Source organism: Leptopilina boulardi, unplaced genomic scaffold (assembly GCF_019393585.1).
Source record: "Leptopilina boulardi isolate dan_hultmark-lab unplaced genomic scaffold, ZJU_Lbou_2.1 LbouV2_149, whole genome shotgun sequence".
In the NCBI taxonomy this organism is placed as follows: domain Eukaryota; kingdom Metazoa; phylum Arthropoda; class Insecta; order Hymenoptera; family Figitidae; genus Leptopilina; species Leptopilina boulardi.
Window position 1 is genome coordinate 491695 of NW_026137695.1, and position 27549 is coordinate 519243.

The 27549-nt window shown below is 28.8% G+C and overlaps 2 protein-coding genes across 2 annotated transcripts in view; one reads left to right on the forward strand and one right to left on the reverse strand.

The window, feature by feature from the left end:
• LOC127291625 (uncharacterized) overlaps positions 1–11655 on the forward strand; it is a 45147-nt gene extending 33492 nt beyond the window's left edge. The window contains exon 5 of the mRNA XM_051320825.1: positions 11385–11655. Within this exon, the coding sequence (XP_051176782.1) occupies positions 11385–11462 (78 nt within the window). The 3' untranslated portion in view covers positions 11463–11655. The remainder of the gene's footprint in view (positions 1–11384) is intronic.
• Positions 1–27549, reverse strand: part of LOC127291624 (protein jagged-1-like) — a 436579-nt gene that overhangs the window by 341937 nt on the left and 67093 nt on the right. The window lies entirely within an intron of this gene.

A 27549-nucleotide genomic window follows, 5' to 3' on the forward strand; every position in this document is an offset into this window, starting at 1 on the left:
GACGAATTTTGTAAAAATTGATGGATTTACTTCAAACTTGGTATCTAGGGGTTTTTTGGGTCGCTGATTGCGAATATGAAGTTAGATTTTCAAAACTAGAAATGGAAATTCTTATATACATAGGTAAGGTATTCACGTCTTTTTATGGTAGCGCACTCTTTTGTCCTCAAAGGATCTGTGTAATGGTTTTCTTTTCAAATTGGTGCCTCCAGGTACAATATCCCTTTTCAGCATCCAACAGTAGTCGGCCATCATATTTACATCCCATCTTCCTTGATAACGACGCTCAAATTCTTTCAGATCTTGATGGAATCGTTCTTCTTGTTCTTCACAGTAATCTCCCAAATTTTTAGGGAATTGATACCGATGCGAGTCGAAGTAATGCAACTTTCTGCTCATTAAGCATCCTAACTTACCAAAGTTTTTAATCATATCACTAACTATTTGCTCCCAATTTTCACTCTTGTGATTACCCAGAAAATTTTCGACAACTGCTTTAAAACTAAGCCATGCGGCTTTCTCCTTTTTATTCATCTTGGTGATAAATTGCTCATCTTTTAACAATTTGCGAATACGTGGTCCGTCGAAAACCCCTTCTTTTAGTTTCGCATCAGAGATTTCTGGAAACGTTTGTTCCAGGTATTTGAAACAGTTTCCTTTTTTATCTAAGGCTTTGACAAACTGTTTAATTGCTCCTAGTTTCGTGTGTAAGGGCGGAATTATCACCTTTGAAGGGTCGATATCGTCCGCCATATTGGAGCCACCATTTTGAATTTTGAAAATCTAACTTCAAATTCGGCATCAGCGACCCAAAAAACCCCTAGATACCAAGTTTGAAGTAAATCCATCAATTTAAAAAAAATAGCCTACCTCTCAAAATCCGACAGGTTTTTGGAGGTTAGAAAAAAATCCTGACGTGATGGAACAAAACAGACTTCGGATTCGTGTTCAGCGCGTCAAAATATACAGGAAATGACTAGTCTGGTCTGCCGCGCGCAACACTTTTTTTTGTGGGGCTGTGTTATTAAAATTTATTATAATTATAATTATTTAATAATTATTATTAATTTTATCATTTATAATATTATGTAATATATTACATATGTGACCGGGTCTGAGAAAATGGTGCTATCGACCAAAATCAACTTTTCGAGAAAAACGCGTTTAAAGTTTTACTACTAATTGAAATAGATTTCTTGAAACATTTTATATTTCAAAGGACCTAGATAAGTGTTCCTTATGTATTTCTTATGCTGAACACGATTTTTATGGTTAAATAATTTTTTAATACCAGTGTTATTGTTATAAACAATTTGTTTTGCAAAAGTCAAAATCTGAAATTTTAATTTAAACGATTTGCTTATGTCCTAGAGGACTGAAATTTTTTATGCACATTTAGAACTAACAACCGCACAATAATCCATGGTAATTTTTTACCTACAGAACCAGGTTGCCGATGATTGGTATAATTTAGGATCTTCGCTGAGTATTTATCTCGAATTTTTTTTAATGGCTTTGGCATTCATATTTGAGGTTTGATGAAATATCCTTAACACTTGGACAACCAGGTCGCAGATAACGGGTATACCTGGAGATCATCTTTGACGATTTAGGTAGGCACCGCCTACTTTAATATTATATTTCTCACAAAATTATTGTTGTCCCACTTTCATATTTACATAGCTCATGGAAAAAAACCTCAGCTTTCTAATGAAAATAAAAAAAAATAGCCGAAGGGGTGAAAATCGAAAAATAAGAGTTGATTTTGAAAAAAAGGGGTGAAATTTTTTTTTTAATTTCGTATACATTTTTGAAAAGTACGTGAAAAATGCATTAAAATTCATTATAGATAAATTAAAATCCATAAACTTTTATCATAGTTATACGGATTTGAAAATGACAATGTCACCCTTAACGTCAAAACTTCAACCCCCTCTACTTTCTACAAATATTTTTTTAATGAGTTTATATTTTAGGAATTTATTACTATCATATAGGACAACAATTTACTAAAGTATGAAGCCAATCCCAGAACATTGACTTTTTGGGCTGGGGCGATTGAAAAAGAATCTCTCATATATTTGTATGAATGTGTTTATACAAGAATGTGTGAATATACTCAAAATGTATTATTAGTCAGTCGAAAGTCAACTCTCATAATATAAACACTTCGTGTTACCACTCTATAAATCAATTATCTTTTACCTTAGAATAAATCACGTTATTTAGAACAAAGTCTTGTTCTTTATTTCTACAACAACCACTTTTTCAATCTTCTGTAACTTTTTTCCTTTTGGATGTACAAAGATTTCATTTCTCTGTTTTGTTAAATCTAATTTTTGATGATACTTAAGCATTATAATTAAATAGAAATAAATTCGAAAACCTTACGTTTACCTGATTTATTTTAATTATTGGAAGAAAAGACTTCATAAATATTTAAAATTAAAAGTGTAACTAATATTATAAAAACGTGTTTCATATTTTGTTTTATAATAAATATTTATTTATAATAAAGTTTTTGATGAATTTAATTGAAAGTCTATTAAAATAAATTACTCAGTTTTATTTAAAAATAATCCGCAGTGTTATACTAGCACTAATTAATTATAAGCAGCAACTGGCGCGCAGCAATTGTTTCGCGCAGTGACTGACGGACAGCAATTATCTCAAACGTGCAGCATTAGACGCTTTTAATATTATTTTCAATTGCTTATATTTTTTTAAATAATCGATGTTTATGCACTGAGAAAACTGTTTGGTATCATCTACTGAAGTTTGGTTCTCCAAACCAAATTTTTTATTTGATATATGTGCAACTAATCCGTTTGGTTCGGGCTACTAAATTTTTTCGTTGAATCATTTTGTTCGGTCTACCAAATTTTTTGTTTTGCACAACTAACTTATTGTTTTTAAGCAAACAAAAAATTTAGTTAAATGAAAAAAATTTTTTTCTTTTCTCAACCAAATTATTTTTTGGCTCACACTTATATTTTTTATTTTTCACTTAATTTTATCACTTTTGTTATCCTCTTTTATTCTTTTCGCTTTATATTACCTACCACCCTATGTCTACTTAAATTAATTTCTATTGCGGATAAACCTAACACTGCTGGGGATCGAACCCGCAGACTACGCAACGCAAATCAAGAACGTTGACCACTACACTAAGAATCCTAGTGACAATGTGAGTGTAAATTATTTTCATAAAGTATACAGGCTGGAGAAAAACTTCCGTTCTTTTAACAAGCTTTATTCTCTCTGTTCGATATGCATCACTACACACACTTTTTTACCGAATTTCTGAAAGACATAAAAATCCCGAAAACACTTGAATAAAACTGGACGACACGAAGTGCGAAGCATGGTTAACGTGTGACATCCGTAAACAGAGAAAGAAGCCATATTTACGAGAACAGCGCATGCGCAATTTAGCATTCAGACGGTTTGGTTTGGAGAACCAAATTATTTTGTTAACATTACATTATTATTTTTCTCAGTGTGGGGTTTTAATTTTTGTGTAAGAATCTAAATAATACGAACTTTTAGTTTGTTCAGCCGAAAATTCACTTTTTTCAATATAAACATTTTATTTTCTATAAAAATGGTACCTTAACTGAAATCGCGCAGGAACTGACACACTTACTCTAGTAGAAAATTGAAAAAAAAATGGAAAAATATTGTATTTTTTCAAAATTTAAATTTTGGATAACTTTTTTGTTTTAATATGTATCGAAAACAGTTAAAGGGAAAAAATGTTTAATTTTTAAAGTATTTTAAGGGAAAAATAAATAAAAATTTTTTTCAAAATTGAGAATAATTGAATTTTTTCAAAATTTAAAATTTGAATAATTTTTGGGCGGATTAGTCTGTCCAACGAACTCAGACTTCATTTTTACATGTTGAAATAGTGTACCAAATTTTAGAGCGGTTCGTTAAGATTTGTTTAAATTATCGTGGGCACAAAAAGTGTCTACAGGCAGACGAGATACACTGAAAAAAAATAGTATTGAATTAAGAAAATTTTACTTGCTTCAAGTAAACCGTGGAATTGAATAGGGACAAGTCAATTACGGCATTGGTTCAAGTAAACGATTGTCTTGAGATAGTATATTTGGGACGAGAGCATATATTCTTGATCCAAGAAAATATGGAATTCGAGCAATATATTAATCAACTTCTAACAAATGTAAAATACATAAAAGGAAGAAAATATTTTCTTGTTCTGAGAATATATGTAGTCAAATCAATTGTTTCATTTGATTTATTCAAATCTTTGCAATATTGGATCAAGTAAGACAAGATTTAAATCAAAATATTATTTCTATTGTGAGTCCAAGAAAATATGGAATTCGTCTAAGAAGTTTATTGACTTCTAAGAAATGTAAAATATATTAAGTCAAGATCATATATATATTAACTCAAGAAAATATTTTCTTGACTTGAGAAAACTTATGGAGTTCAACCAAAAAAATATTTTTCCAATACAAGTAAATATTTACTTGAATTTACCCCCCCTCCTACACCCCTTCCTTATCCCACCATGTCTAATTCTTAAGTAAAACATTTTTATTTATTATTAACATTCATATTTTTTATTATTTATTTAAATAATGTTTATTTTACATACATATTTATATTTAATTAATACTTAACACAACTAAAACAAGTACACCTTGAATGAAAATTTTTCACGGTCCGAGGAACTGAACCCGAGTTGCGCACACCAAAGGCAGTATCGTAGACCACTATGTCATCCTGACTCAATTAATGGTTTTCAAAAACTCCTATTTAAGTTTCACATCCATTTGGAGAGAAATATTTTCTTGGATCAAGAATACGGGATTTGTATTAAGTAAAAAATTAATTCAAAGCAAATAAATAAAACTATTTGATTCAAGAAATGAAAATTCTTCAGACAATATTTTATTATTTTGCTTAATAACCTAATATTCTTGATTGAATACTTTTTTGTACTTCGGAAAAATAAAATATTGGGTTGCGATAATATCATATTTACTTCTGCCAAATACTAAATTCTTAATTCAAGAACTATGTGTTTATCAAGTTAAAACAAGTATTTACTTTATTTTCTTGACTCAAGACTATATTAGCGTTGAATTAAATAAAAAATATTTTCAAGGAAACAAAAAAATGATTTCATTCAAGATTATATTACACTGAGAAAAATGTTTAGTATCATCTACCAAAGTTTGGTTCTCTCTACCAAATTTTTTATTTGATATATGTGCAACTAATCCGTTTGGTTCGGGCTACTAAATTTTTTCGTTGAATCATTTTGTTCGGTCTACCAAATTTTTTGTTTTGCACAACTAACTTATTGTTTTTAAGCAAACAAAAAATTTAGTTAAATGAAAAAAATTTTTTTCTTTTCTCAACCAAATTATTTTTTGGCTCACACTTATATTTTTTATTTTTCACTTAATTTTATCACTTTTGTTATCCTCTTTTATTCTTTTCGCTTTATATTACCTACCACCCTATGTCTACTTAAATTAATTTCTATTGCGGATAAACCTAACACTGCTGGGGATCGAACCCGCAGACTACGCAACGCAAATCAAGAACGTTGACCACTACACTAAGAATCCTAGTGACAATGTGAGTGTAAATTATTTTCATAAAGTATACAGGCTGGAGAAAAACTTCCGTTCTTTTAACAAGCTTTATTCTCTCTGTTCGATATGCATCACTACACACACTTTTTTACCGAATTTCTGAAAGACATAAAAATCCCGAAAACACTTGAATAAAACTGGACGACACGAAGTGCGAAGCATGGTTAACGTGTGACATCCGTAAACAGAGAAAGAAGCCATATTTACGAGAACAGCGCATGCGCAATTTAGCATTCAGACGGTTTGGTTTGGAGAACCAAATTATTTTGTTAACATTACATTATTATTTTTCTCAGTGTGGGGTTTTAATTTTTGTGTAAGAATCTAAATAATACGAACTTTTAGTTTGTTCAGCCGAAAATTCACTTTTTTCAATATAAACATTTTATTTTCTATAAAAATGGTACCTTAACTGAAATCGCGCAGGAACTGACACACTTACTCTAGTAGAAAATTGAAAAAAAAATGGAAAAATATTGTATTTTTTCAAAATTTAAATTTTGGATAACTTTTTTGTTTTAATATGTATCGAAAACAGTTAAAGGGAAAAAATGTTTAATTTTTAAAGTATTTTAAGGGAAAAATAAATAAAAATTTTTTTCAAAATTGAGAATAATTGAATTTTTTCAAAATTTAAAATTTGAATAATTTTTGGGCGGATTAGTCTGTCCAACGAACTCAGACTTCATTTTTACATGTTGAAATAGTGTACCAAATTTTAGAGCGGTTCGTTAAGATTTGTTTAAATTATCGTGGGCACAAAAAGTGTCTACAGGCAGACGAGATACACTGAAAAAAAATAGTATTGAATTAAGAAAATTTTACTTGCTTCAAGTAAACCGTGGAATTGAATAGGGACAAGTCAATTACGGCATTGGTTCAAGTAAACGATTGTCTTGAGATAGTATATTTGGGACGAGAGCATATATTCTTGATCCAAGAAAATATGGAATTCGAGCAATATATTAATCAACTTCTAACAAATGTAAAATACATAAAAGGAAGAAAATATTTTCTTGTTCTGAGAATATATGTAGTCAAATCAATTGTTTCATTTGATTTATTCAAATCTTTGCAATATTGGATCAAGTAAGACAAGATTTAAATCAAAATATTATTTCTATTGTGAGTCCAAGAAAATATGGAATTCGTCTAAGAAGTTTATTGACTTCTAAGAAATGTAAAATATATTAAGTCAAGATCATATATATATTAACTCAAGAAAATATTTTCTTGACTTGAGAAAACTTATGGAGTTCAACCAAAAAAATATTTTTCCAATACAAGTAAATATTTACTTGAATTTACCCCCCCTCCTACACCCCTTCCTTATCCCACCATGTCTAATTCTTAAGTAAAACATTTTTATTTATTATTAACATTCATATTTTTTATTATTTATTTAAATAATGTTTATTTTACATACATATTTATATTTAATTAATACTTAACACAACTAAAACAAGTACACCTTGAATGAAAATTTTTCACGGTCCGAGGAACTGAACCCGAGTTGCGCACACCAAAGGCAGTATCGTAGACCACTATGTCATCCTGACTCAATTAATGGTTTTCAAAAACTCCTATTTAAGTTTCACATCCATTTGGAGAGAAATATTTTCTTGGATCAAGAATACGGGATTTGTATTAAGTAAAAAATTAATTCAAAGCAAATAAATAAAACTATTTGATTCAAGAAATGAAAATTCTTCAGACAATATTTTATTATTTTGCTTAATAACCTAATATTCTTGATTGAATACTTTTTTGTACTTCGGAAAAATAAAATATTGGGTTGCGATAATATCATATTTACTTCTGCCAAATACTAAATTCTTAATTCAAGAACTATGTGTTTATCAAGTTAAAACAAGTATTTACTTTATTTTCTTGACTCAAGACTATATTAGCGTTGAATTAAATAAAAAATATTTTCAAGGAAACAAAAAAATGATTTCATTCAAGATTATATTACACTGAGAAAAATGTTTAGTATCATCTACCAAAGTTTGGTTCTCTCTACCAAATTTTTTATTTGATATATGTGCAACTAATCCGTTTGGTTCGGGCTACTAAATTTTTTCGTTGAATCATTTTGTTCGGTCTACCAAATTTTTTGTTTTGCACAACTAACTTATTGTTTTTAAGCAAACAAAAAATTTAGTTAAATGAAAAAAATTTTTTTCTTTTCTCAACCAAATTATTTTTTGGCTCACACTTATATTTTTTATTTTTCACTTAATTTTATCACTTTTGTTATCCTCTTTTATTCTTTTCGCTTTATATTACCTACCACCCTATGTCTACTTAAATTAATTTCTATTGCGGATAAACCTAACACTGCTGGGGATCGAACCCGCAGACTACGCAACGCAAATCAAGAACGTTGACCACTACACTAAGAATCCTAGTGACAATGTGAGTGTAAATTATTTTCATAAAGTATACAGGCTGGAGAAAAACTTCCGTTCTTTTAACAAGCTTTATTCTCTCTGTTCGATATGCATCACTACACACACTTTTTTACCGAATTTCTGAAAGACATAAAAATCCCGAAAACACTTGAATAAAACTGGACGACACGAAGTGCGAAGCATGGTTAACGTGTGACATCCGTAAACAGAGAAAGAAGCCATATTTACGAGAACAGCGCATGCGCAATTTAGCATTCAGACGGTTTGGTTTGGAGAACCAAATTATTTTGTTAACATTACATTATTATTTTTCTCAGTGTGGGGTTTTAATTTTTGTGTAAGAATCTAAATAATACGAACTTTTAGTTTGTTCAGCCGAAAATTCACTTTTTTCAATATAAACATTTTATTTTCTATAAAAATGGTACCTTAACTGAAATCGCGCAGGAACTGACACACTTACTCTAGTAGAAAATTGAAAAAAAAATGGAAAAATATTGTATTTTTTCAAAATTTAAATTTTGGATAACTTTTTTGTTTTAATATGTATCGAAAACAGTTAAAGGGAAAAAATGTTTAATTTTTAAAGTATTTTAAGGGAAAAATAAATAAAAATTTTTTTCAAAATTGAGAATAATTGAATTTTTTCAAAATTTAAAATTTGAATAATTTTTGGGCGGATTAGTCTGTCCAACGAACTCAGACTTCATTTTTACATGTTGAAATAGTGTACCAAATTTTAGAGCGGTTCGTTAAGATTTGTTTAAATTATCGTGGGCACAAAAAGTGTCTACAGGCAGACGAGATACACTGAAAAAAAATAGTATTGAATTAAGAAAATTTTACTTGCTTCAAGTAAACCGTGGAATTGAATAGGGACAAGTCAATTACGGCATTGGTTCAAGTAAACGATTGTCTTGAGATAGTATATTTGGGACGAGAGCATATATTCTTGATCCAAGAAAATATGGAATTCGAGCAATATATTAATCAACTTCTAACAAATGTAAAATACATAAAAGGAAGAAAATATTTTCTTGTTCTGAGAATATATGTAGTCAAATCAATTGTTTCATTTGATTTATTCAAATCTTTGCAATATTGGATCAAGTAAGACAAGATTTAAATCAAAATATTATTTCTATTGTGAGTCCAAGAAAATATGGAATTCGTCTAAGAAGTTTATTGACTTCTAAGAAATGTAAAATATATTAAGTCAAGATCATATATATATTAACTCAAGAAAATATTTTCTTGACTTGAGAAAACTTATGGAGTTCAACCAAAAAAATATTTTTCCAATACAAGTAAATATTTACTTGAATTTACCCCCCCTCCTACACCCCTTCCTTATCCCACCATGTCTAATTCTTAAGTAAAACATTTTTATTTATTATTAACATTCATATTTTTTATTATTTATTTAAATAATGTTTATTTTACATACATATTTATATTTAATTAATACTTAACACAACTAAAACAAGTACACCTTGAATGAAAATTTTTCACGGTCCGAGGAACTGAACCCGAGTTGCGCACACCAAAGGCAGTATCGTAGACCACTATGTCATCCTGACTCAATTAATGGTTTTCAAAAACTCCTATTTAAGTTTCACATCCATTTGGAGAGAAATATTTTCTTGGATCAAGAATACGGGATTTGTATTAAGTAAAAAATTAATTCAAAGCAAATAAATAAAACTATTTGATTCAAGAAATGAAAATTCTTCAGACAATATTTTATTATTTTGCTTAATAACCTAATATTCTTGATTGAATACTTTTTTGTACTTCGGAAAAATAAAATATTGGGTTGCGATAATATCATATTTACTTCTGCCAAATACTAAATTCTTAATTCAAGAACTATGTGTTTATCAAGTTAAAACAAGTATTTACTTTATTTTCTTGACTCAAGACTATATTAGCGTTGAATTAAATAAAAAATATTTTCAAGGAAACAAAAAAATGATTTCATTCAAGATTATATTACACTGAGAAAAATGTTTAGTATCATCTACCAAAGTTTGGTTCTCTCTACCAAATTTTTTATTTGATATATGTGCAACTAATCCGTTTGGTTCGGGCTACTAAATTTTTTCGTTGAATCATTTTGTTCGGTCTACCAAATTTTTTGTTTTGCACAACTAACTTATTGTTTTTAAGCAAAAGAAAAAATTTAGTTAAATGAAAATTTTTTTTTTGTTTTCTCAACCAACTTATTTTTTTGTTTCACCCTTTTCTCTTTATATAACCTACCTATGCCTACTTAAATTAATTTCTATCGCGGAAAAAACCTAACACTGCTGGGGCTCGAACCCTCAGACTACGCAACGCTAGTCGAGAACGCTGACCACTACTCTACGAATCCTACTAACAATTTGAGATTAAATCATTTTCACAATGTATAAAAGCTGGAAAAAAACTTTCGTTCTTGTAACAAGTTTTATTTATTTATTTTCACTATACAAACTTTTTTTTTTAAAAAATGTCTGAAAAACATAAAAACTTCAACACTGAAACTTCACGACGCGAACGACATATGGTTAATGTTGACATCCCGTGAATGGGAAGCGATGCCATATTTACGAGAAGAGCGCGTGCGCAATACAGCATGTCAGCTATTTAGTACTGGGAACCAAACTATTTAGTTCGTAAACATGAAAGCTTCAAATATATTTTTTGGTAGAGCCAACTAAACTTCCCGATTTATTGCCACTTTCTATTCTGTTGTGACAACCATATTTTAGTAACGCCAACTAAAAAAGCTCAACTAAATTATTTTCTTATTATTACGAAATTATTTTTCTCAGTGTACTATTTCAACTGAAAAAATAAATTATTTCATTTAAGATAATATAATATTATTTCTAGAAATTGAATGTTCTTGAAACAATATAATATGAAAATGCTTAAAGTATATTAAACACTTGGATTGATTAATGTTTAATTCAAACAATATAAATTTTAATCAAGTTGAAACAAGTATATTTCTATTAATCTTTCCATTTTCTTGGATCATGACTATGAGTATTAGATTTGACCCAAGAAAATAAAATACTCAACATAAATCACTTGACATGAGAAAATAATATTCTTGACTCAATTCTTTTTCTGTTCTTGACGCAAGTAAAACATTTCGCTTGAAACAGTAAGATATATTTACTTGTATGAAACTCATATTTTCTTATTTCAAGAACGTTTGCTCAATGCTCAAAATTACTTGACTCAAGAAAATAAATTTCTTCCAATAAGAAAATATCGTCTTGTTTCAAGTAAAGTACCTCAAGTAAATGCATTAACTTGATTCAATTAACTTTTTTTTCAGTGTACAAACGGACAGGTTTTCAAAATCTATTTTTTTGGCATCAGGAGTTCTCAAAACGTGGAGATTGACTGGAATTAGAAGAAGGTCAAAATCGACCAAAATGAATACTTCCTTATTTATCATAAGAATGTAAAAATTAAAGCGAAAACCATTAACGAATAGACAGGCGTTACGACACATGAGTTGCACGACAGACTAGGTGAATTTTTTTACGCTTTTTTTAATTACTCGAAAACAAAAAAACGACCTCTTGGAAATGACATATTTTTTGGGAAAAAATCTCAGTTTTCAAACTAAAATATTTTCAAAAAAAAATAGAAAGGGTCAAAAGTTGAAAAAAATAAATTATTAGTTGAATTTTTTAAAAAATGGGTCAAATTTTGATTTTTTTTAAAGAACTTTTATTATTCAAATAAAATTTTTGTTCATACAAAAGAAAAAAATTACAGAAGATTGAAAAAGTGTATGTTCATCAAAAATCGGACAAGTACGAGTTACACTCGCATTGAAATCGAGGGTTCAGTACCTCGATTTAAGAAAAAAGTCCACTTTTTAAAACATTTTGATTTAAAAAAAAAACTCAATTAAAACAACTTCCTATCATGTTTGTTAAATTTTTCCTATAATGTACACATAAAAATGTGTAAGTTTAAAGCCCTTTATATAAAATTTTTTCGTTTTTTGGAGAAAATACATTTTATTTTTCTACAAAATGTACCTTTTTAATTTTTTTTTTTCATAAAGCTCAAGTATTTTCCTAAAAAAATGTATAGTTCAAAAAGTGGGACAATCAGATTTTACTTGTCAAATTAAGTATATTTACTTCTGCAGTGCGCCATCCATGCGCGTCGTAGGGCTGTATTATACTTACATTAATTATTATGTATTACATAGTTCTTTAAAACTTTATTAATGATTACTATTTAACACACTCTGCATTTATAAAAAATTTACAATCTTTCGTCTTTACAAGTTTAAGCATTTAAAATTTAAATTTCTTCCTATATTCATTTAGAACTTAACTTATTTAGAAAATTAAACAACGAGCGTAATGCAGGCATTAAAATAATGACATTCTCAACCCTGTAAAATGCAGAGAGCGTTAAAAAGTAATCATTAATAAAGTTTTAAAGAACTATGTAATACATAATAATTAATGTAAGTATAATACAGCCCTACGACGCGCATGGATGGCGCACTGCAGAAGTAAATACTTAATTTGACAATTAAAAAAGTCCAAACTTTGACCCGCTCTAGTTTTTACATTTGTTAAAATAAATTAAATTTTTAATAAATATTTTGTATTTGTAATTGTATCTAATAGGACTTCAGTTTGTGCAAACTGTTAACCAGATCCCAGACATTTCAGATTTCAACCCCGATCACTTCACGTGGAGTGCCACATATATAGCTACATCTGGACATTTGTTTACAACTTCAAATATTTGCATTCTAGATAAAAATGAGCCCATATAACCCACTTTTAAAAAATCGAAAATCGTTACGAATACAAAGCTTCTTCGGAGGGGAGGAAGTAAAAGTTGATATATCCCGACTTTACAAAAAAATATTGGAAATTCTAAATTTAATTTTAAGAAAAATTCATAGGAAAAGTCTCTCTGTGTATGGAAAATGTAATCTTCATTTTTGAGATATTAATCTCAATCTCGTCTGTGCTAATGTGAAATAAAAGAAGTTTAATCTGTTTCTTGATAATTTCGAAGAAAGTGTAAAAGTTGTGATCTTGGTAATGATGGTCCAGAACTGGCATTGGAGCAGGAGGAGAAAGATGGAGAGAAGCACCTGTGCGCAGAATCCACCGAGTATTCGCCTTGAGACTACATTATCTGTTCATCCAGTTAGGTTAAATATCTGGCAACTTAAAAGGCCCCAGGGCTGTTTTTATTGGTGGTTTGCGTGACCATCAACTAAATACTTCATCTTAACTCGTACAGTAAATCTGCCGTGTCCTTTTATTCTATTAAACACGTCTACAATTAGAAGATACATTCCTAATTTCTGTACAAATTATATGAGATTTTTACTTAAAATAATTTGCATAATTAAAATAATAGCAAACAAAATAGATTTATTAATTGATAATCCGTCAGAAAAAAACGTAAAAATAAACTGTGATACATGGTCAAAATTGACAAATGACGTTTATGTTTTTTTCTTTTTTTCAAATTGTGGCCTGGCGCCTGTGAAAATTTTTTGGGGTAATGGGAGAATTGTGTCATCCAGCAGAAGCAGCGTTTCATTACCTCGATATGGCTTTTCTTTTTTGCTTGAAAATTGAAAAAGATTCATTTACAAGATTTGATATTATTGCATATTTAATTGCTAAGAATCCATATTTGTGTTTTATTGTCTAACATGTGTTATTATTGGAGATTTTAATACTAAAGAAGCTGTAAGTCTTTTTATGTCTTAAATGAGGCGTTTCATATGAGAACGACATATGATGTCTCAGATTTTCCTTAACTTTTGGGTTTTGAGAGACATTTTGGTGTTAAATAAGTATGTAAATTTTGAATGAAAATTTTTTAATATTTTTAGAGATATTTGCATTAAAAAATTGTTGTAACATTTTTTTCTTTTTCTTATAACTTTTGTTCTTTTGATCCTACAAAAAAAAGTTCTAAATGTTTTTTACTCTAAAAATGTTAAAATTCATGAAAAAAATTATTGCAATAAAAAATTATTAAATTTCAATTATTTATTTAAAAAATAAAATTTAATTTTACATTTTAAACATGTTCTCCCTGTTTCTCAACCCTGAAAAAAATCATGAATGAAGTTGATAATGTAATAAAGACTTCCTGAAATTTTAAGCTTGGCGTTATTTTTTGTTTTCGAGATAGAAATCTTTAAACATTGAAATGTAGGGGTTGAGCGCGCAAAATAATCATTGTATAGGGGCCCATCAAGAACTCGCACCGCATGTGATCTTCGCGCCGGCGCGCTAAATGATGGGCCCCTCTTACAATGATCGTTTTGCGCGCTTAATCCATGCATTTCAATGTTTAAAGATTTTTATCTCGAAAACAAAAAATAACGCCAAGCTTAAAATTTCAGGAAGTCTTTATTACATTATCAACTTCATTCATGATTTTTTTCAGGGTTGAGAAACAGGGAGAACATGTTTAAAATGTAAAATTAAATTTTATTTTTTAAATAAATTAATTGAAATTTAATAATTTTTTATTGCAATAATTTTTTTCATAAATTTTAACATTTTTAGAGTAAAAAACATTTAGAACTTTTTTTTGTAGGATCAAAAGAACAAAAGTTATAAGAAAAAGAAAAAAATGTTACAACAATTTTTTAATGCAAATATCTCTAAAAATATTAAAAAATTTTCATTCAAAATTTACATACTTATTTAACACCAAAATGTCTCTCAAAACCCAAAAGTTAAGGAAAATCTGAGACATCATATGTCGTTCTCATATGAAACGCCTCAAATACATACTTTGTAAAATGTTCATCTATCGAGAACTATTGACAAAATAAAAAATTATCTAAAGAAAACAGAAATTATATCATTTTATCCCAATACCCCATAGATGAGGTTGAAGAGAAATAACAAAAGGAGTTAAAAATGACCATAACAATATTTTATTATAAGAATATAAGTTGGTTTTTTTTTAATCATTTTCCTTAAGAGGCTCCAATTCCCCCACCTTCCCCTTCCCCTAACTGCCTTATCTTAATGGGTTAACACCACATCTTTTTACAAAAAATTAAAAATTTGACCCGTTTTTTTAAAAAAATTTTTGCACCATTCGAAAGAGCAAAAAAACATATAGGTTTTTTTCGAAAACATGTAGGTCAAATTTTTTTCATCTTTCTGTTTAAAAGTTCCAGGGTACCAGTCGTGGCCACTTTCAGATTTATGTTGGTATTAATAAATTTCTTAAAATTAGTAATAGATTATAGGGACATTTATAGAATTCTAACATAAATTGTCAATCATGTTTTCACTTGCTTTTGAGAAAAGTTCAGATGGATTAATTAAAAACCACATGCAACTGTCAATGATGCAAAAAAATAATTTTTTTTAAAGATTTATAATAAACATCGTGACAACATCACTTGTAAATAAATAATTATTATTTCAAATTAAAAGTAATATTTTGTTAATTTCTTTTGTACGTATAAATGAAGGATAAATATGTATGTAAAAACATTCATTTGAAGAAACTAACCTCAAATATTAAAAAAAAAGCCCACGTCCAAAAGTGGTATGGCAAAAATATAAAAACACCATTTTCGGCCACTCTATTTTATAGGTTTAAATTGATATGAACTGTGTAAATAGAATTGGAACAACGATCTTGTACAAGAACATGCATATGTCTATTCATGATAACTAAAGAAATCAAGCTCACGAAATCCAAGCTCGTGTATATTTTCTTAAAAAGTAAACTTTTCGCTATCGTCGGAACTACGATCAACTATTTTCGATGAAAAAAATGGTGGACTTTTTTCATTTTTGACCTAGTTTCTTCAACTTAAGTTGCTTAAAAAAATGGTTAAATATTAATAAAAAATTATGATTGTAGTTCCGACGATAGCGATATTTACGAGTTATCAAAATCAGTCACTTGCTGCTCTTAAACATGACCTGTTGAATAAACATGTTCAAGATAGGTGCCCGATCATGCACAAGATCGTGTACACGATCTTATACAAGTTTTTCCAACCTGGTTAAGGCAATAGTTAAAACACTACTTTTTTGTATCGAAAACTTTGAACGAGTTTTTCTAAAAACGTGTTTTTTCGCGTGCGTGCAATGCATCTTAGACAATTTTTAACCGATTTTCTTGAAACTTGCCAGAAATTGTCTTTAACTTACTAGCTATTGCATGACAAGCTGCTTTTTTAAAAAAACAAAATTTTTTATAATTTTTTTTTAAACGCCTGTAACGCCGTTATTTTGCAATATTTTTAATTTAAACACGAGTTTCCTCCCTTAACCCTCCGTCAATCGCATGGTGAGGAAACTCCTTACCCAGTTGCCTGTTTTATTTATTTCTCGTGAGTTACATAAAATTATATTTCATAATTTCAGTACCTTTCAAGGTAGCAAATGTCGGGAATTTTTTTACGAATAATGAGGAAACTCTTCACTATGAGACTATACGAGTACGGTCAATTTGATTCGTTAATAATTTTTTTATTTTTATAATTTTTCTTTGTACAGATAGCATCTGGTATCAACCCAAATAAACTTTCTTAAACTTTGTTACTCGGAGGTTTCCGAGGTCGCTGATTACGAATTCACTTGAATCTTGTTTCTGGAGGGTTTTCGGGGTCGCTGATTAGGAATTCGACAACAGTTTCTGGAAATCCAAAATACCAGATGCAGTATGATGGAAGAATTTTAAAAAATTATTTTTATTCACTTAAAACTTGTTACTTGACGACTTTATAAGTTTAAAAAAAATTATGATTAAAGGCAAAAACATTAAAAATGATTAAAATCAAAAGAACTATATAAAGTCGCTTGATTAAGTAGATTTGTAGTCGCTGATTAAAAATCCGATGTCAATTTTTGAGAAACCAAAATGGCGGATCCAACTTTTTTAAAATACATCGAATTCACTACAAACTATTGAACAAACCGAAACAGAATTTTTAATCACCGAGGCTTAAAAAGTCACCAAGTAACAAGTTTTAAGTAAATAAAAATAATTTTTAAAAATTCTTCCGTCATACTGCATCTGGTATTTTGGATTTTCAGAAACTGTTGAAGAATTCGTAAACTGCGATCCCGAAAACCCCTAGAAACAAAATTCAAGTAAATTCGATGTATTTTAAAAAAATTTGTCGGTCATTTTGGATACGCCATTTTGGATTTTCAAAAATTGCCATCGAATTCGTAATCAGGTACCTCGAAAACCCCCGAGTAACGAGTTTTAAGAAAGTTTATTTAGTTCTTTTGGTTTCACTCATTTTTGAATTTTTTTCGGTTTTAATAATGTTTTTTAAACTTAATCCTTAATTATTAATAAATCTGCCTATTTTTTAAAATTTTGCTATTTACATTTTTTGTTCAGGAGGTCAAGAACTACAAAATTACAAAGTTGCAAGAAATTTCACCGGACCCCAAGTTCCCATGTATATGGTGCGGGGTTCTTTCAATTTTTGTTTAAAAAAATGATATATGTTTATTTCGAAAACAGGTTATGCTACTATTTCCGGCCTTAAAAATTTGGAATCCTAGGACAATTTTCAACAAATCTGCGTTAACCGAATGTTGACACATTTTCGAAAAACCTATTCAAGGTTAAAGCCAACTGTGTGTAAATATTTAAATGTCCGCACTTGAGCAAATGTTTAGGGCGAAACTTAAGTGAGCCTTTAAAATAAATATTCGTTAAATAAGAGGTAATTGATTTTTTTGCGGTGGAATTTTGGCATATCTTTATAATGTATTGAAAATTTATTCTTGAACTCGTTTCTGAGGGTTTCCCTAAATAAATTCTTTATACCCTTTTCTAAACTGAGATCTCTAAACTTATATTCTACCTCAGGTTATACTTTCTGTAGGTCAGTTAAAATGTAATAAAGACTTGGATGACTTCGTTTAACTAATATTTAAAACCGGTTATGACACCCCTCCAATGTGTTTTTAGTACACCATTATACGATCGAATGAATTAAATACACGTTTGATAATTATGAAACGAAATTAACTTACTTTAAGAATTTTGATTTTTTAACTTCTTGAATTGATAGAAAATTATGAAAAACGTTGACTAAAGTGAGTTTCTATATAAACCTGTACTTTATACTACATAATTATATAAAACGTACTATATTTGCGTAATTTCACTAAAAGAAATACTTTTCGTATGAAAAATATTCCATAGTTGCCCAATCTGAGATTGGGCGCCAAACTGGGTTTCCTAAAATTAGGATATCCCATTCAAATCACACTCTCAAGTTGGTAATTCCTACTCAGAACCCACTTTTAAATTAAGAAATTAAAATAATATTTACTTAAATAATAAATTAAAATTAGTATATTGCGGCATATTGAACATATAAAAATTATTGAATTTACAATTTGATTCACAATCGACGTAGTAAATTAACATTCTGATTTAAATTTACTTTATTTTCCCAGATAGAAATTTTAACTTATTACTGACCAGTCACTGGAGAGTTTTTCTAGGTACTGTCCAGTAAATCTGACAAGTGACTGGTTAAAAATATAACGCACTCCTTTTGCAATTTCCGTTTAAGAGATACGGAATTTTAATGGTTTTGACAGTTTAATATTTAGCCCCGGTCTCCCCTATATTTAGCTATAAATGGGCTAAATTTGGTATTTTTCAACCTTAAGAATTAAATTTATATATCATATAAACCATTGAAAATTTTTTTAGCTTAAAAACAATTAAAATTAAAAATGGAACTAAATTCCAAGATACGGGATCGAACACCCAAAAAGTCAAAATTGCGGGATCAAAAACCCATAACTAAAAAGGTAAACTAAAACTTAGCTGCAATATTGAGAAAAGTGAAATGCTTTTAAAAGGAGGGGATATTAAATTTGCTGGCTAGTCAGGGTCACATTACCAAAGGAATAGATCGTCGGAGTGCGAAGAAAATATACACTGAGAGAAATGGATAGTAAGAATTTGATAGTAAAAAGAAAGATTGTACAAGGTACCATCATTGTGTTACTGACAAGAATCTACTATCAACATTTTACTATCCAAGATGTTACCCAAAGACGTAAAATATCTTAGCTTTTGGATTGTAGTCACTACTATCAAATATTGTAAAAATTAAATGTGAGCGCATGCGCTGATTGTGGTGTATACTTCGCCTATTCAATTGCGGTCCTTGTGTTTTCACGCACGTGTTTATATATAGTGAAAAAAGTTGTGAATAAAAAATGGACGAGTTTGTTAAAAATTTATTAATGTCGTGGAATATGGAATCTTTGATTCCATCTTTTGGATGTAGGTTTATTATTTTGATTGAATTAGCGAAGACTGAAGTGTGAACGTGTTTATAACCTCAAAACAATTTTGCGTTGTGTAGACGGTGAAATTGATGAAGAATCGTTTTACTTACTGGACAATGATACAAAATCACTCATTGTACCAAAACCAGGACCTCGCTTAAAATTTTTTAAAAAATTTCAAGATTACAAAAATCAACTAAGTTTTTTTTCGTTTGTATTTAAATGTACATGTGTTTATTGAAATTTTTTTTTGGAAAAAAAACTTAAACATATTTTTTCTTACTTTTTTTAAACTTAAAAATTAGTAAAATGATACAAATTCAATTGACTTTTTTTTTTTTTTTTATAGAGGGAGTGAAAAAATAGACATACTCTTTTTAATTAATTTTAATTTTTTTTTTTAACTTTTTAATTTTTTATTAATTTTAATATTATTTAAATGATTTGCCATTTCCTAAGAAAGCGTATTAATTAAAAAATTTAAATCTCACAATTTACATTTTAGTTTTGTTAAAATCATTATATTAATAGTGTATATCTTTGATAGTACTGATAGCTATCTCTGATCGTATAACATTTTTAACATCAAAGATTGTAAATTGTACAATCAAATTTCTATAATAATCTGATAGTAAATACTACAATATATATCGCTGTCTGTATATTTAGCACTAAATATGGTTGCCCTTAACATCATTATGTTACCCAGTAGCATAAATTTCTCTCCGTGTACCATTTAAAAAAAATACATATTTAATTTTAAATTTTATTTATTTAAATTATACTCACGAAATCATAAAACTAAAAAAATATAAAATTACAAAGGAAAATTGGCTCTAGCATTTCTCTGATCAAGCCAAAAAAATGAATAAATCAATAAAATGGTAGATCAAAAATAAATTTTATGAGAAATTCACATTCAAGAATCATTTAAGAATCATTCAAGAATAATTTTAAGAGATTGGTAACAACAACATTAAATTAGGGACAAAATTATCCAATTTCATAATTTTAATTATACAAAAAAAAAGTAAGAAAATGAAAAAATAGAGAAATCTTGAAAATCCGACACGTGTTCGAGCAAAGTGTAAGAAAAATCAAAAAAGATACTTAACAAAATTCTAAATTTAGGCATTACAAAAAAATATAAATTAATTAGAGAAAAACAAATAAAGCATTATTTTAAAGAAATAATACTCAAACACCAATTTGTTCGAACACGAGATCGGTTGACCGTTATAAGAAAATTTAATATTTTACATTTTTACACAAAAAAAATTACAAGTGTTTCGACATTACTCACTTTTCTTTTTACAAAAGATTTGAAAAAGTCCAACCAAAAGGTCCTTAAGGGGACATTCCAGTTCAAAATGGGGAAAAAGAAGGCTTTTTCAAGATGTATTTTTAAAAAACCATGACATTTATTCAGAAATTTTTGTTTGCATGTTGTAAATAACTTATTGAAGAATATGAAAAAAAAATTTTCACTTGTAGTCCAAGATGGCGGCGATGTACAACATTTTCAAAAATGTTAATTTTTCATGGGGGAGACATAAAATAAAAAATATTTTCTTCGTTAGATATTTTTCTATGGATGGAACCTCAAAAAAGTGGAATTTTCGTCCCCTACTTTTTTTTAGGGTTTTTCTGTTATAGAAAAAAAGGGAAAAAGAAATTTTCCAGTTTTTCAGGTTCCATCCATATATCTGTTGTAGAAATCTCGGAATCGATCCACCCATGAAAAAATAAACATTTTTGAAAATGTGTACATCGCCGCCATCTTGGACTACAAGTGAAAAAATTTTTTTTTTCATATTCTTCAATAAGTTATTTATAACATGTAAACAAAAATTTCTGAATAAATGTCATGGTTGTTTTTAAAAATACATTCTAAAAAAGCCTTCTTTTTCCCCGTTTTGAACTGGAATGTCCCCTTAACGCCAACAAAACACCTTCATGACGAAAATTTTACAATATTTAATCAAAAGATAATTCATACTAATAGAAAAGCGACTTTCGCCAATGATTGCCAAAAAGCTAGAGAGTGAAGAAAGTCCACATTGCCGGCACGATGCGTCGTCTGCCTTCCCCACTTACCCCGCCGATAACCTCCAAGGCAACATATGTTACTGCGCCAAGGCGATCGAGCGCCAGGAGCGTAGTTGCTGGAAAAAGTAGTTACCTCAAAGTAAACTACACAGTTTTTTGCTTCCTTTTGCTATAATATTCATCCTTGTCTTCCATGCCGTCAACCTCCGAGAGTTTAGTGACGAACTCGACTCCCTTAATTATGATTTCTCAAAAATCAAAGATATTAAGGGGTTAAACCACTCTAGAATTTTCAAAAAATCAAAAAAAAATTTTTTGCTTTAAAAGGCGCCTAAGGGTGTATAGAATAAGAAACAATATCAATTATAAGTCGAAACACTTTTTAATTTGGAAGGTCAATTATACGGCGCAGGCATTGCAGATTGAAGGTATATCCAAAAAGTCGTAAGTAAAACTTTAAACTCGTTTTTCTCAAAACTACATTTTTTGTACTGGCCGGAAACATGACTTTTACAAATCTCAACCGATTTACTTAAAAATTAAACTGTAGCTTCTCTATAACATTATCTAGAGAAAGACGTACGGATTTTTTTTTATGTTGCATATTTTTTTGTTATAAACAATTTAGTGTCAATTTTTTAAGTAAAAAACTCGGTTTTTCCTTAAAATGTTCGCCATTTTTGCAAAAATCAATTGAAAAAAAATCCCCTACGTCTTTCTCTAGCTTTTAAGATGTAAAAATAGAAAGAAATTTGTTTTTTGTTCTAGGATGAAAATTGGAGCTAAAACCTTTTCGGCCGCGACGAGATTCCTCTCAGAAAGGGTTCCTATCACGTACCTGTAAATTTGATATTTTAAAAAAAAATAATTAATGAAGTATATTTTTTTTCTCTTTAAAGTGTACCTAATAAAGATATGTAAACATATTTTTCAGTACATTTAAACTTTTCTTGAAAAAAATTTCTAAAGTTAGGCCTTTTTTTGACGCTCTAGAGTGGTTTAACCCCTTAATTAAAGTCGAGAAAAATGTATAATAACTCGGACATAGGCTCTAGGTTGTCTCCACTGGAATAGAGAAATGACAAGAAATACTCCCTCAAATTGAACATTAAATTAACAATCCTAAGTCTTAAAAATGACCATTTTACAAATCACTGGGTGTTTATTAGGGATTGGAAACAATTTGTGGATTGAATGCAGATATATGGTAACGGTAATAAAATAGTGCTTGAGGTTATGGCACAAGTGGTATTTTCCTTCAGACATAGGCCTATTCAGACAGGGCAAGCGGAAGTGACAATATGGCGCAAGCGTGTTGACTTCTGTTGAACTACATGGAAAAAAATGTTTATCTGAAACAAAGATAAGTTTCATTGGAACAGCGAAATGTTTCACTAAAACAGGGAAAGTATTCGTTAATATAGAGAAACATATCGCTGTTCCAGATAAAGATTTTTTTCCGTGTAATGAACAGGAACCGGGAACTCTCCTTCATTTGAACAACTCGTCGAATACATTTAATACAGAAAAAAAAAATTAGAAATAAATATTAAAAGCGACTTTAATTAAAATATTTAATCATTTAAAGATTCTGATAGCAATTATATCCACACAGCATCGAAAATTCCCCGAAGATTTATTAAATGTTTGAAGGTTAACTTGGGAGTATTAAATCGAGGGGCTCAGAAAAGATTATTTTGATTGATTTGATTGAATATGAAAATTACATTTTCGTCTTCGGTTCAAAATGAAAGATGAATTAATATATGAATTAAAGTTTCGTTTTTATACTGGTGAAAAATATTTTTGTAAAATAAATTTAATTACTGTATAAATAATAGTTGTTGTCAAAGCTTAAAAAATTAGTTGAATTATTCAGACAAGATATATTTAGGGCTTTTGGGGGTCAATGATTACGAATATGATGATGATGATGAATATGACGATTTTCTACAAGTTTATCAGATTTGCCTGAAACTTTTTACTCAGGGGTTTTTGGGGTCGCTGATTACGAATTTGAAATTGGTTTTCGAAAATTCAATATGGCGGATCCAATATAGCAACTATAATTTAAAAAAAGAAGTAATTTTATTATTAATTTTATTATCTGGGTGTTTTAAGATATGCCATTTAAAAACTGACATTATTTTTGAAATCAGCAACCATGCTCTCTAAATCTGAATTAGTACAAAACTACTAATTAACAGTAAAAGCATGAACGAAACGTCCCTACTCCAATTAGTAAACATAACTAATTTTTAGTAGAAAACTTCTACAGTAAAAAAAATCACTAAAATATTTGGAAGACATATCATATCATCACCCAGATAATAAAATTAATAACAAAATTACATTTTTTAAAAATTATAGTTGCTATATTGGATCCGCCATATATATATATATATATATATATATATATATATATATATAAACTTCAATTTAATTAAACACATAACTTTTTAGCTAAAACGTGAATTTTTGATTTAACTGTCATTAATTCTTTAAATTTAAATCAAATATATACTTTATATATACCCATCGATTCATTTTGACATAAGGAATACGATTTTATTACGTATTAGGTTAAATTGATTGGCTGAATCGTATAACTCGATCTGAACTCATCTGGAAGCTCTTATACCAGGCAAGACAGTCGAAATGTAAAAAAAATGGTAACTTAAAATTTTAATTTTTTAAATATGCTACATTATAGAGAGTAAAAAGATGCAACTTTTTTTTCCTCTGAAGTTTTTCTGCAACTCAAATATTATAAAAAATAAAAGCGAAAAACTGAAAAAAAATTTGTATCAAATTTAATAAACTTTTAAAACATAAATCGTGATAACTTGGACAAATATTAACGGATTATATTGCAATTTGGTATGTAAACGCGTTTAGGAATAAGGAAGCCGACAATATGACGAAAAAGTTAAAAATAATTTATTATTTAGTAATTTTTAATTGCAAATCGAGACCTGTACGTAACCTCACTTTCTCAGCTTTGGTGACAAAAAGTCTCCAGGGAACTGCAAAGTTGAGAAAACTTCTCGCGAGACATTTGTTCCTTTAGATGCAAGGAAGTTTTCTGGAAAGTTGCAAATTAATTGGTTAACAAATAATAGAGCTATGCAATTTTTAAGAAAGCGTGCACCACTCGTTGATTACCACGTTTGACGCGTCGACTTTGCGCGAAGGTTGGCAATTTGAACACTGACATTTTTCACATTCTTTTAATATTTATGTTTTATATAATTATTACCTACTTGCATAAAATATTATAACAAAATAATTATTCCAGTGTAATTACAGTATTAAATGTCAGTAGTGTAGTATTTTTTAAAAGAAACTTGTGTTTTTAATAGTCTTTATTGATACGTGTTACGTAGACTTATTTGTTATGATGCATGATACTTGGTGTATATGTAAACAAAGGAGCTCTGTCTATTTCATTGTAAGAAAAAACTAGTTTCTGTATTTTTTGTGATGATCTGTGCTATATTAAAAAAATTTTAATAATTATATAATTTACAAATTATATCATATAAAATAATTTTTTATAATAATGAGTGAAGAAAGTAGTGTGCAAAGTGGTTCGAGAAAAAGAGCAAAAAATGAAAGTTCGTGGAAACAAAATATAAGAAAAGCAGCCAGAAATTCGGTAAGTTTTTCAACCTTGTGTAACATTCAATTTTTTTGTTATTTAAAACAATGATATTTAAACTAAATGATTACTTCTTATTCATTCAAAAAAAAAAAGAAAATTGTGTACAGTGGAATAGTGAAATGTTTAATAGAGATAAATGAAAGTTTGGTTGGCTCACACAAACCTTTCTTGAACTATATATCAATGAACAATATTTAAATATTTAACTAAAATGTGGTTGTTGCAAGAATATTTTTTCTGAGTGTAAATATACTAAAAATAATTTTCTGATTACGTCAAATTTTCTGTAAATTGACCTTTAATTTCTTCTGTACTTAATTGTAATAAATTAGTAATGTAATAATTAATATTTCGATTCTGTAAAAAACGAAGTATTTTCATTACTAAGAAAATAATATTTTTATAACAGGGAGAAGAATACATTTCACAGGGTGTCTAACGGTCAGGGAAGTCAGGGAATTTTGTTGGTCATGGAAATGTCAGGGAAAAGTCAGAGAATTTCAGAAAATTTCATTCAAAGTCAGGGAAATTTCTACAAAAATTAAAATTTTTTGTGAATTTAAAAATTTTTAAATCTAAAAAAACTTGAATGGTTTTTATTACCATTTGTTACTACCATTAGAAATTAATTTATTGTTAAATATGTCAGTAATCATATTTTGGCATTGGCAAATTTTGTCCAAAATCAAATTCCAGACACAATACATTATCTTCTGATAGCATAAGTTTTCTTAATTTTTCGTAATCTTCAAAAGATTGTGTGTGTTGCCCGAAATCTTCATTTATTTCCTGGGTTTTTTTGAACTGGTAACAAACATCACAAACGCCTGTTCGCGGTTTGGTGAAAGCAAAATTTAAGTTAAAATTGAAATATTTCGTGCGAGGGGCTGTTCACTGAAAATCCAATTGAACAATATTGGAGAATTCATTAAAGATTTTTAGGACTCGTACGTATTCGGCTTCGGATTCGAATGGAATCGCACGGACTCGTTGATATTCACAGTATTTTCACAAATTCCTTCTTTGCGCTGCTTCGTGTTGCAGACTAGATAATAATAATAATAATAATAATAATAATAATAATAATAATCGGCTGCCGCCGAATTCGCTCGTATTTCTCCGTAACCATTCGTGACTCGCAACAATTCTTACTGCATGACTTAGGATTTTACTGTAATCGACGAGATTTGTTGGATTCGCATAGTATTCGACAAATTCGAACGTCCTTTTCAGTAATCGCCGGTAATCTCCACTTAAAATACAATTTATTCAGAATCAAGAAATTTATATTTTCTTATGTTAATTGATGAATATTCGGAAGATACCTAGTATATTCTCTACATTACAAATCGGGTATTTGAGAGTGAACAGCCCCTCGATTTCGTGTAAGTTGACTGTGTTATCAAAGGTGCATTGCCATTTTTTAAAGTAAAATACACAACAAATAACGAGTATAATTTTGTTATTGTTAATTCTGAGTTGTCGAAATACAATAAATTCGAATTCTTTAAATCATAATGGGATTTACTGTGAGGGATTGAAATACAATGTTCGCGAATAGTATTTATCACATCATCGGTCAATCGTGTAATACGGTTTTTATGTTTTCCAGTATTGTTTTCAAGTTACTCTTTATTAATAATTTTCTTTTCTAAAAAAGTAAACCGCCCTATTTTTATGCCAAGTAATGTACACAAAAATTTTTTGTAAACAGTTTTACGGTACAAAGTAGATTGAAACGAATACTCCCACATAGTGTTGCTTTTATTTTGCAAAAACTGATTTAAGCTTGCAGGTTTCCGTATAATCAGTCCACTAAGCATTATATTTTGCGATTTGTAATCGCCTGCAGTCTTCCAAAACGAATTAAAAAAATATTTTTGGTCAGAAACATCAATTTGATCGAAACAATTTTGGCAACAGCAAGCTTGGACACGATTAAATCTTTTTTGAAGAATCACTTTGCCGGAAACTGAAACAGGGTGTCTAACAAAGATTGAGAAAAAAATCCCTGACTTTTCCCTGACTCCTCCCTGACATTTTTTGATTTTTCCCTGACTTTTTAATAACCTTATTTCTGCTATTTTTTTTGACAAAAATATGATTACTGACATATTTAACAATAAATTAATTTCTAATGGTAGTAACAAATGGTAATAAAAACCATTCAAGTTTTTTTAGATTTAAAAATTTTTAAATTCACAAAAAATTTTAATTTTTGTAGAAATTTCCCTGACTTTGAATGAAATTTTCTGAAATTCTCTGACTTTTCCCTGACATTTCCATGACCAACAAAATTCCCTGACTTCCCTGACCGTTAGACACCCTGTGAAATGTATTCTTCTCCCTGTTATAAAAATATTATTTTCTTAGTAATGAAAATACTTCGTTTTTTACAGAATCGAAATATTAATTATTACATTACTAATTTATTACAATTAAGTACAGAAGAAATTAAAGGTCAA